General features: G+C 43.8%; 1 protein-coding gene across 4 annotated transcripts in view; it reads left to right on the top strand.

Moving 5' to 3' along the window:
* Positions 1-496: 496 nt before the first annotated feature.
* phf14 (PHD finger protein 14) overlaps positions 497-12,591 on the top strand; it is a 159,311-nt gene continuing 147,216 nt past the window's right edge. For 2 of the 4 annotated variants that reach the window (XM_061664635.1, XM_061664636.1), the window contains exons 1-4: positions 499-623; positions 6,096-6,206; positions 8,194-8,957; positions 12,430-12,562. In XM_061664635.1, coding sequence (XP_061520619.1) covers position 623; positions 6,096-6,206; positions 8,194-8,957; positions 12,430-12,562 — 1,009 coding nt within the window. In that variant the 5' untranslated portion in view covers positions 499-622. Of the gene's footprint in view, positions 624-6,095; positions 6,207-8,193; positions 8,958-12,429; positions 12,563-12,591 lie in introns of all 4 variants that reach the window. The other 2 variants (XM_061664634.1, XM_061664633.1) reach the window with 2 other exon arrangements.

Raw genomic sequence — 12,591 nt, 5'->3', positions numbered from 1 at the left:
CAACAGCAAGACCTAGCTTCACACAATTAGCTACTAAGTTGAAAAATAAAAAATCAACTAAAGACTAGGGAGAAAGATAAAAATGTCAAAGTGCTTTTACCACAAAAAGGAAGACACATGTACAGTTACACTGTTCTTTCCCCCCATCACATCATTTGAATCATTTTATTAGCTCAAAGGGGCGCTTCGACTAAATACTGAGCAAATGTTCTGAATACTTATGGCTCTGTGATATTTCAGTTTTTCATTTTTCATAAATTGCAAACATTTCAACAATTCCAATTCCATTTTTCTCCCGTCAAAATGGTTTGCTGTGTTCATTAATGAGGAAAAATAAATAAACTTAAATAATTTTAGCAAATGGCTGCAATATAGCAAAGAGTAAAAATAAATAAATAAATAAATTAAAAAATAAGTAAGGGGTCTGAATACTTTTATCTTGGTGCTTCCTTCCCGAATGACTGAATGAGAACTCCGCTGTGTCGGTCCCTATGGCAACTATAGCCAGCTGCTATTGCGGACGTCACTTCTGTGTTTTCCATTGTCCACGCTTGCTGCAAAAAACAAAAAAGGGAGACCTGCCTTCGCTTCGTTTATGTAGAAACACGAACGAATAGACCAAAGTAAGTCACCCAAAACGTGCACTCTCCAATAACGTATCTGCAATTACTTCCGCCTGTGCGACAGCTGTAAAGACCCGATTAGCATTGGTTTGAGTTAGCAGCTAGCCGGCTAGAAGACATCCCATTTCGGAATTGGGATTGTTCGCTGTGTGTGTTTTTTTTTTTTTTTTTTTTTTTTTTAAACTACTGAAGCAGCATTGCCCCAGGATAAATTGTCTCGCGATAATCCCCACATGTACATACGTGAACTGAGCTCGATTGGATGGATTATTATACTCGGAACTCACCGAATCGTCAACGACAGCTGCTAACGCTGGCTATGTTGTGCTTAGCTTACATAACCCGATTGGGAGACGCAAACATTGTGACTGACAACAACATTGCAGCGATAAGCGCAAATCGTACGAGTCGACGCGGATCGTCTTGGTTGGCTTACGGTGGACGATAATGCGAACGTGACGATGTTCGAAACTTTTGTTTCAGCTCTGTGCTGATAACGGAGGCTAAAATGTGGAGCGTCAGCGGCGCTACGCAGTGTGCGTGCATGCATGATGCCAGTCCTCCATGTTAGCGTGGATATTGGAATTCAACAGCCGTCAGTGGCAGTGAATGGGCTTCAAATAGATGCGTGTCAGTTCAGTGACCGGGGTTTAAATATGTATGTCAATACTTTAAAACAGTCTTGTGAACAAATGTTGACATAACACAACATGTAAGGGCATTTGTGTTTGGTGGATTATTTCTTCGATGTAGTAATGATTCTTGGCGATAAAACGTATACAGCTAGAAAGCCTGTTTGTTACCCTTTTTAAATGGTGCCACATATGTGAAGGACATGCATTGTGCAGGGTCTGACTGGCAGGCCTTTTTGAGGACCACCATGAGCTAAGTTGTGAATGCCCTGTCAGAACCGGCAATGACCCCGTACAGTCATGATAATATATATATATATATACACACAGTCCCCTCCAAAGGTATTGGAACAGCAAGGTCAATTCCTTTGTTTTTGGTGTGTACTGAAGTTGATGGCAGAAACAATGTGAGAGCTGCGAAGAAACACCCAAAGACAATAGTCAGTGACATCGCTGCCAACCTCCACAGGCCAGATTGGATTTTGCAGAGATGAGCCACAAATGTTTTGGAAGAAAGTTTGCTGGACTGATAAGACCAAGATTAACCACTACCAAAATAATGGAAAGGCCAAGGTATGGAGAAAGAAAGGATCTGCTGATGATACAAACCACACAAGCTCATCTGTGAAGCATGGTGGAGGTCATGTCATGGCTTGGGCTTGCATCTGTGAAGCATGGTGGAGGTCATGGGCTTGCATGGTTGCTTCTGGAATGGGCTCACTAATCTTTATTGATGATGTAACTCATGATGGTAGCAGCAGAATTAATTTTGAAGTCTACGAAACCATTTTCAGAATCATCTTTATTTGCCAAGTATGTCAGAATTACGCAAGGAATTGGTCTATGGTACGACAACAGTCAATTGACAGTGAATACTTTTGAGACAAAAACATAAAAGCACACTCACTGCGCAATAAGAGGTTAAAAGTAACGTGGTAATGCCTACAATTATTATTATAATTTTTTAATTTTCTTTTTTGGAGAATTGTGCACATGAGGCCGTGTCCTCTAGCAATTTAGAGCAGATTGAAATTACTGATAGAGCAACAGTCTGGTGCAGGGACCATTGTGCAAATGGCGCAGAGGCTTCAAGAAATTATACAGTTTAAAGTGACTAGTTGTCCGATAATTTGGAACAATGTCAATTGTGCAAATGCTGAAGATACTTCTCAAGTACATGAGTGGCTAGTATTGGTCAACGACAGATTTGTCTGGCAATTTACAGAAAAATGCATCCAAACTAATCCGAAGCGCTTCATCATGCAACAAGGCAATGACCCAAAACACACACCCAACACAACAAAGGACTTCATCAGGGGGAAAAAGTGGAAGGTCTTAGACTGGCCAAGTGAATCACTGGACCTTAACCCAAGAGAGCATGCATTTTACCTCCTGAAGAGGAGGCTGAAGGGAGAAGTCCCCAGCAACAAACAAGAACTTAAAGAGGCTGCAGGAAAGGCCTGGAAAAGCATTTCAAATGAAGAATGCAGCAGTCTGGTGAAGTCACTCGGTCGAAAGCTTGATGTAGTTATTGCAAGGAAGGGTTATGCCACCAAATAGAAGTTATTCACTTTAAGTTAATTTAATGTCTGTTCCAATAGTTTTGCTCATTTGAAAAGTGGGTGGCTTCAAACAAAAGGTGTCCTGTCCTGAGTTGTTTAACACATTTTGATGTAAATCCCGTGAAATTAAATCTGGAATTATGTCTCATATTCATCTTTTGATTTGAAACCCAAATGCCTTCAGTATACAACAAAAACAAACTGACCTTGTCTTGCAGATACTTTTGGAGGGGCCTGTATATAATATTTTTTTTTAATTTGTGAATAATAAATGACTCAAAGTGTAGGACTTGAGACTTGACTCGGGACTTGCCTGTCTCAACTTGGGACTTGACTCGGGATATATCATCCATCCATTCTTCCGCTTATCCGAGGTCGGGTCGCAGGGGCAGCAGCATTAGCAGGGTGGAGCAATGTGGAGGAGCAGCGGCTCTACTCTGAGCCCCTCCCGGATGACCGAGCTTTTCACCCTATCTCTAAGGGAGAGGCTGGACAGCTTGCGGAGGAAACTGATTTCAGCTGCTTGTATTTGGTCGAACGCCTTCTCCAAGTCCACAAAACACATGTAGGCTGGTTGGGCGAACTCCCAAGCACCCTCGAGGACCCCGCAGAGGGTGTAGAGCTGGTCCACTGTTCCGCAGCCAGGACGAAAACCACACTGCTCCTCCGGCATCTGAGATTTGACTTCCCGACAGACCCTCCTTTCCAGCACGCCTGAATAGACCTTACCAGGGAGGCTGAGGAGTGTGATTCCCCCTGCAGTTGGAACACACCCTCCAGTCCCCCTTCTTAAAAAGGGGGACCACAATCCCAGTTTGCCAATCCATAGGCACTGTCCCCGATGTCCACGTTATGTTGGAGAGGTGTGTGAACCAGGAAAGCCCCACAACATCCAGAGCCTTGAGGAACTCCAGGCGAATCTCATCCACCCCCGGGGCCTTGTCCTAGAGGAGCTTTTTAACCACCACAGTGACCTCAACCCCAGAGATAGGAGAGCCCGTCTCAGAGACCCCAGAATCTGCTTCTTAATTGGGTGACCGAGGGTGTCCTGGTGCCGAGTACATGTGTGGACACCCTTATGTTTGAACATGGTGTTCATTATGGAGTATCCGTGATGAGCACAGAAGTCCAATAACAGAACACTCGGGTTCTGATCGGGGGCTCTTTTCTCCCAATCTCGCCCTTGCCGGTCACACTGTGATTGCCCATGTGAGCATTGAAGTACCCCAGCAGAACGATGGAGTCCCCAGCGGCTGCGCTCTCCAGCACCCACTCGAAGGACTCCAAAAAGGGTGGGTACTCAGGTCCTGTCCCCCCCACCCAAAGGCGTAGGGTGGCTTTCCTCTCATCCACTTGGTTGAACCCCAACATACAGACGCCGAGTCAGGGGGCAATAAACATACCTACACCTGCTCGGCACCTCTCACCGTGGAACCTCTCAACCTCACATTCCACCTCGGGCTCCTTTCCTGCCAGAGAGGTGACATTCCAAATCCCAAGAGCCAGCTTCTGAGCCCCACCTCCAGGCCTGGTTCCAGAGGGGGCGCGGGTGACCCGCGTCCAGGCAAGGGAAACCTAAATCCATATATATTGTTCATCATAGGGGTCTTTTAGCTGTGCTTTGTCTGGTCCCTCACCAAGGACCTGTTTGCCATGGGTGACCCTACCAGTCAAACCCCAGACAACTTAGCTCCTAGGATCATTGGGACACACAAACCCCTCCACCACGATAAGGTGACTGCTCCAGGAGGGAACTCGGGATATATATTTAAAAAATAATAATATATATATATATATATATACACTCACACACACACACACACACAAGGCACAATGGAGAGAACCACATTATGTACAATATCCATTATTGAAACACACTGGCCGTATGTCGTATTAGGACAAATGTTACAACAGTAACGACATAGTGCCTTAAAGTTTCATGGTGTTGGTGCACATTGTATTGCATCTTGGAGTCCTTCATCCAATGGTGAGGGATGCCGTCAAGCTGAAGCCGGTGAGGGTTGGACTCCGCCAAGGCTGCCCTTTGTCACCGATACTGTTCATAACTTTTATGGACAGAATTTCAAGGCGCAGCTGAGGCGTAGAGGGGGTCCGGTTTGGTGGCCTCAGTATTGCATCTCTGCTTTTTGCAGATGATGTGGTTCTGTTGGCTTCATCAAGCCATGACCTCCAACTCTCATTGGAGCAGTTCACAGCCGAGTGTGAAGCAGCTGGGGATGATAATCAGCACCTCCAAATCTGAGACCATGGTCCTCAGTCGGAAAAGAGGTGGCGTGCCCTCTCCAGGTCGGGGATGAGATCCTGCCCCAAGTGGAGGAGTTCAAGTATCTTGGGGTCTTGTTCACGAGTGACGGAAGAATGGAACAGGCGATCGACAGGCGGATCGGTTCAGCGTGTGCAGTGACGCGGACTTTGTATCGGTCTGTTGTGGTAAAGAAGAAGCTAAGCCGAAAGGCGAAGCTATCAATTTACTGGTTAATCTACGTTCCTACCCATCATCTATGGTCACGAGCTGTGGGTCGTGACCGAAAGAACGAGGAGCCGGATACAAGCGGCCGAAATGAGTTTCCTCCGCAGGGTGTCCGGGCTCCCCCTTAGAGAGAGGGTGAGAAGCTCGGTCATCCGGGAGGATCTCAGAGTAGAGCCGTTGCTCCTTCACATCGAGAGGAGCCAGACGAGGTGGCTGGGGCATCTGATTCGGATGCCTCTCTGACGCCTCCCTGGTGAGGTGTTCTGGGCACGTCCCACCGGGAGGAGACCACGGGGACGACCCAGGACACGCTGGAGAGACTACAGACCCTGAATACTTTCCGTACCCACTGTCTGTGTGTGTGTGTGTGTGTGTGTGTATTTTCCATAATGTTAAGAAACATTTACTCCATTTTGTCATGGTCAAGTAGGCTGCACACTATTTTTATGAAGCTCAATTTTGGATTGTCTTGTGTACATGATCATGCACAAGCCTTGTCATTGGTGGTTGACCGAAGCCCTAATTATAGAATGGAACTTCATAATTATGACTTAGTATCTCGTCATTAAACCTTAGTATCTCATTATGAGAGGAAGTCATCATAATGATACTAATATATAGATTTAAAGAAGAAAAAAAGGTTTCCTCTATTTGAATTGTTTATCGGCACAAAGAGACCACAGAATGTTGTCAGGGACAGTTTGATTTGTTTCAAATCAATCCATGTAAACCTGCATTTTTAAAACCGGAAACGCTAACCATGTTTTCTGTGACTCTTTTATATTAGTGGACCGAGGTTTAAAACGGCGTCAGGTGAAACCTCTTGCTGCTTCACTTCTCGATGCCTTGGATTATAACAGCTCAGATGACAGTGACTTTGAAGTTGGAGATGCCTCAGGTATGCATTAGCTTTCATTGTACAGTATTAGATTAATAGTATTAGAGTACACACATTTCATGCATCAATTATTCAGCCGTTTGTTGGCAGGTCAATTGTTTTTTGGAAATTGAAACTAATAACCACGCTTTTCAGTTGAGTCAGCATGATTGCACACATTTATTTTTTTTCATGATCACTGTTTATCGGTCTGTGATTTCTTTTTTTTATTTTTTTTTATTTTTTTATTAATAATGTGTTTAATTTAGTGAAGCCTCGCTATTTGTGGGGGTTAGGGACCAAGATGTTTTCAAGAATAATATACACCCCCTGCACCCCCCAAATTGGCTTTTTAATAGTTTAACATATAATATACCCCAAACAATGATCCCAAAATCAATCATTACGCTCATCTTACATGACACTAAAAATGTAATGGCTTACATATTACTCTTTCGGAAATAAAAATGCACCGGAAGTTCATACTGTATGTCGCTGCTTTGCAACCTGTAAAAGTCCCAATTACTACTTTACTATGAGCCATTTTATTAGGTTTTTGACTCATTGATACAAAGATACTCTAATTTGTTTAATGCACATGTCGCCAACGACTCTCTTCAATACGGCACTAACTGTACCTTACATGAAGCAGCTGTAAACTTCCACCATTGCCAATCGTGAGCCGGACGTTTTTCTGCATCATCTCAAGAAGTTAATGGCCCAGCTTTCTCCAGCGTCAACCCCGAAAGGAATCTTCCCCGCCTGTCGGACCTCTACTGGAATGTTCCATCTCGCTGTGCTGTCAGCCGATTGCCAATGGGCTTTACAAAAAGAACATAAAAATACATGGCTCGGCGATAATAGATGCGTTTTTCCAGCAAATTATTTTTATTTTTGTTCTGCAGAACCTTTTAAGATTACCTGGCAGTAAAGCCCTTTGTTTTAATGCTGAAAATACAATGATTGCTTTACTTGTTGAGCCTGATTTAAAAATAAATAAAAAAATAATAATTAAAAAAATAAAAACAAAACTATTTGACAGTTCCCAGTGCTAGTTCCCTTCTTTCATTCAAATTCTACATAATCAGGATGTTAAAACTTGACTTTCAACTGTCAATTCAGGCGAAGTTGTGACCACACCTGACTAGTATTCTCGAGGCCCCCTTTTCCACTGCAATGTAGCTACTTACCTGATCATGGCTACTTGCTATTGACGCGTTTCAATTGTCACAGATATGTCTAGGCAGGGAGCCGTGCTCACCGTTTGTACATTAAACAGCGAAAATTGAAACACAGTCCATTAGGGTGTTTTCACACTTGATCTGTTTCAGCTGTTCCTTTGGACATTTCTTACACGTGTGAACATGCCAAATGAACTCGGACCCTTCTGCAATGAAGGTTAAAATTTGCAAAATGGTTTTTGCTTCATCTATACATTGTGAACATTTAAACTCTGAAGGGTCTGTGCTATTTGTCCATTGTCCGTAGCACATATTGGATTTTTCATTTTTGCTGTATATTGATGTTATGGACTCTATGTACATGGCAGTACAGTACGGGCAGTTGCGTGATGCCCTAAAGAATTGTGACGTGACCGTAATAGTTCATTGAATTATAAAGTTGATTCTGATTCTGCGTTAAATTTTCATTTTAGCGCTATCGATGCGATTCTTGTGATTGTCCGTTTCATTCCATTACATCCAGGTCAGTACTGGATGAAATAAGTTTTATTCTGTGGACTAATGTTCCCGTTCCAAATTTGTTGTATGATCCATTTGTGGCAAATGGAACACTAGTATAAAGCAAAGATAGCCTTGTGGACTAGGAGTGCTTTCTTTTAAGATGAAGCTAATTGCTGCACAGACTTGAAGAGAAATGAACTGGGACCACATTTCGAGGGCTCTGATTTATTGTTTGGACAGCTAAATGGACTTGGTATTATAGCACTGTAGAATCCAAACGTGTAACTTTGGGTTTCTCATTTTCCGTTTGTCGTGTATTCTAATAGGATCAGATGGGACAGGCAACGGCAGTGACGAGGAAGGCGCTAAGCTAAGTGCTGCAGGTTCTGAAAGTGACTCGGACAATGTGGGTTCTTTTGACGATGTTATCGATGAAGAAAAGACCAAAGATCTGACTGCTGAGGACAACCTGGCAGAAGATGAAGAGAAGTCGAAACAGCAGACCTCCTCAGACACCTCCACGAAAGACACCCCTGGCGTTAGTCCGCCCAAAGGCAGACGAAAGAGCAAGAAGGTTTTGGAGCCTGAGTCCAGTGCAGACGCTGGCAGTGTCTCTACCTTGGCGTCTAGGCTTGTCAATGATAATGCTGACGTGCTTGAGACTGAGCCCAAAAAATGGAACTTTCGCAGGAACCGTCCACTACTTGACTTTACAACCATGGAGGAGCTGAATGAGATGGATGACTATGATAGTGAGGATGACAATGACTGGAGACCCACAGCGGGGAAGAAGAAAGGCAAGGCAGCGACCCAAAAAGGTGGCACAGAGGAAGAAGATGGGGGTAGTGCAGATAATGATGGTGATGAAGATGATGATGACAAGGATGACAATGATGATGATGACGACGACGATAACGACGATGATGATGACACTGACGATGATGATGATGAGGATAAGGAAGATGAAGAAAACAACAGTAGCAGTGAGAGTGACAAGGAGGTGAAGAAACTCAAGAAAAAGGCTAAGAGTGCCAATGCTTTTGAGGAAGAATTAACAAATGACAGCATGTCCCAAGGCAAAGGAAATGAGGTAAGCGTGCGTTGTTTCGTCATTGTCTTTTTACTACTTTATAGCGCCCCTGAAACCCTCCAATTTATGGGTGTTGAACTGAAAAAGACCAGGTTTTCTTTCACTTAGCTGTTGTCACGTATCTTTGACCATGTGAGTGACATGTGAGGGGATTGTGTCTGAAGCCGAGAATGGTGTTCAGCAGGACCCACATTGTGAGGTATCCTCGGATGAGTGATAGATAAATGGATAGTTGGATAGATAAGTGGATGTTGGGAACATCTCAAGTATTCCATAAACAGTGATGCCGGTCAAAAAGTACAAATTTACAACGTAACGGGTTACTCCCAAATACCCCCATTTTGAGTAACGCGCAAAGTAATGTGTTACTTTTCCCGGGAAAGGAATTAGACCACAGTCACTTTTGTCTCACACCCAGTACTAATTTGTAGCTAGTGATTCGAACAAAGAGCAGTCCAGTCCAGAACCATCCCACAGGCAGAAAGTCTCATTGAAAACCCAGGCTCTTTGGAGAGACTTTTGGGTTGATCTGTTAAGTACAATCTTCCTAGCTCCTTGATGCATCGAGTTTGACCCGTTCCCAGCAGACCCTCACAATACGTTTGGGCCTGCCACGTCGGACCGGCATCTTCCCCCACCATCGCAGCCAACTCACCACCAGGTGGTGATCAGTTGACAGCTCCGCCCCTCTCTTCACCCGAGTGTCCAAGACATGTGGCCGCAAGTCCGATGACACGACCACAAAGTCGATCATCGAACTGCGACCTAGGTTGTCCTGGTGCCGAGTGCACATGTGGACACCCTTATGCTTGAACATGGTGTTCGTTATGGACAATCCATGACGAGAACAGAAGTCCAATAACAGAACACCGCTCGGGTTCTGATCGGTGGGGCCGTTCCTCCCAATCACGCCCTTCCAGGTCTCACTGTCGTGGCCCACGTGAACATTGAAGTGCCCCAACAGAACAATGGAGTCCCCAGCGGGAGCGCTCTCCAGCACCCCCTCCAAGGACTCCAAAAAGGGTGGGTACTCTGAACTGCTGTTTGGTGCATAGGCACAAACAACAGTCAGGACCCGTCCCCCCACCCGAAGGCGGAGGGAGGCTACCCTCTCGTCCACCGGGGTGAACCCCAACGTACAGGTGCCGAGCCGGGGGGCAATAAGTATACCCACACCTGCTCGGCGCCTCTCACCGTGGGCAACTCCAGAGTGGAAGAGAGTCCAACCCCTCTCGAGAGGACTGGTACCAGAGCCCAAGCTGTGTGTGGAGGCGAGTCCGACTATATCTAGTCGGAACTTCTCGACCTCACACACCAGCTCGGGCTCCTTCCCTGCCAGAGAGGTGACATTCCACGTCCCTAGAGCCAGTGAAAAAGATGCTTAAGCTAAAGTGTATTTTAACAATTGAGCACAATATTATGTCTTTGCGTATGTTTTCAGCACTTATTTAATGTGCTATGTAACAAAGCAGATATCTGCTTAGTGTCACTTTAATTTGGGTCAAATTCTTCAAAACCTTAATGTTGACAACAGGTGACACAGTTATATTTCGTGTCTCCAGATGACTACAGTTCAATTGAGGTGTTATGTCACTGTCTAAAACGGATAAATAACTGGATGAGCCAAAACCTTCAATTAAACCACTACAAAACGCAGATAATTGTTTTTGGCAGTAAAGAAAAGAGGATTGCTGTTAGTAAATACCCGAAGTCACTCTCTTTAAAAACCAAAGCCCAAGTCTGAAACCTTGGTGGACTGATACATTCTGACCTGACTTTCAACGGTCATATCAAATCGATTATTAAAACAGTCTTCTACCAGCTGAAAAATATATCCAGAGTGAATGCTTCCATGTGCCAAACAGACGAGGAGAAGCTCATCCATGCTTTTATCTCAAGTAGACTTGACTACTGTAATGGTCTTCTGACTGGACTCCCCCAAAACAGCATTAAACAGCTGAAGCATATTCAGAATGCTGCAGCTCGGGTTGTGACCAAAACAGAGAGGTCAGAACAAATGACTCCAATTCTAAAGTCTCTACACTGGCTCCCAGTCAGCTTTAGAATAGATTTGAATGTTCTGCTACTGGTCTATAAATCAGTAAATGGTTTAGGTCCTGAATGCATGACAGAAATGCTCATGGGCTATAAACCCAGTAGGTCTTTGAGATCTACAGACTCAGGTCAAATAGTGGAGCACAGAGTCCAAAGCAAACATGGTGAAGCAGCGTTTCGCTGTTATGCCACACACAATTATTTTTCCTCACTTTTCCCTCATGCTTTTTAGATTTCCACTTTTAAATGATCTTTCTTGCACTGTACGGTGTTTCATCGTATTTTTATTTATTTCTGTTCTTAGATGTCTATAAGCTGTTTTTTTCCCTTAGTTTTCAAATGCTTTTAAGCACATTGAGTTACCTTGTGTATGAATTGCACTGTATGAATAAATTTGCTTGGCTTTAATTACACTGGCTCATGGTTACTAAGCAATGAAAGTCTAATAATTATGCAATGTCGTCAAATGCATTGGCTACATCAAGAAAATAAAGTTTTGATGATTCTTTTGCATTTGTATAGTGGATTGCGTCCACTATACATACACATTAACAAGTCAATACAAATAGTTATGCACTGCAAGGAATTGGCTCTGCATATTGATCATATTTAGGTTTAATTTAATTTCACAAAGCATTAAGTGGACGTTTTGTGATAGTAATAATTCAGCTATGGAGATGAGTGATTTGTGACACACGTCAGTGTTGTGACGCCCTCTTAAATTGACTTTTCCACGATATGAAAACATCCGAACATTTGGGCCGGGGAACACCTTGCGATTTATCTCGTAGAGGTGGACAAAGTGGCCATGGAGAGGGAGGTCTGGACATCTCTGATTAGGCTGCCGCCCCTGTGACCAGTTTCTGGATAAGTGGGAGAAGATGATGATTTGGCACATCATCCACACCATCATTAGTTTGAAGAGAACGAGAAGCTAGCGTTTCAAACAAAACACCACACTTTTAGGTTCAGGCGTATTACTGATGAGAGGAACCAGAAAAGGGAGGCAAACTTTAACAAGAACTTTAGGAAGGGGGTCTAATTGGCAGGTGAATGACTTGGATCGATAGGAGTTCTGTTATGTCCATGACAGAAGGCTTAGTGAAACTTGAACATGTGTGAGAGTGACAGGCAGGCATGATGGATGGATTGTGGACAATATAACCCATAGTTAAATTTTCACTATTTTAGGTCTTTGGTATATTAGTCAAAATTGTGTACAATTCATTCTAAACCATAGTTATTCACAAATAACCATATAATAACTCAAAACATTTCGATTTGCCAGAAATAGACCAGCACAATATATCATTTTAGTTTGTGTCTCCGGTATGAAATGTTTTAGTTGAAGTTGTGGTTAGAAGGGTTCAGTAGCACTACAGTTGTGCTGTTTTTTGTTTTGTTTTGTTTTCATCAGGATTCCTTGCTAGATCGGTCCCAGACCTGGAGTGCTCAGCACATCCTCATCTGCTCGGTTTGCCTGGGAGACAACAGCGAGGATGCAGATGAGATCATTCAGTGCGACAATTGTGGCGTTACTGTACATGAAGGTAAGATGCCATTAATTCCACTTTTTTTC

Source organism: Phycodurus eques, chromosome 20, assembly GCF_024500275.1.
Source record: "Phycodurus eques isolate BA_2022a chromosome 20, UOR_Pequ_1.1, whole genome shotgun sequence".
Classification (NCBI taxonomy): Eukaryota; Metazoa; Chordata; class Actinopteri; order Syngnathiformes; family Syngnathidae; genus Phycodurus; species Phycodurus eques.
The sequence above is the reverse complement of the archived record's forward strand: the minus strand, read 5'-3'. Positions and strand labels throughout refer to the sequence as shown.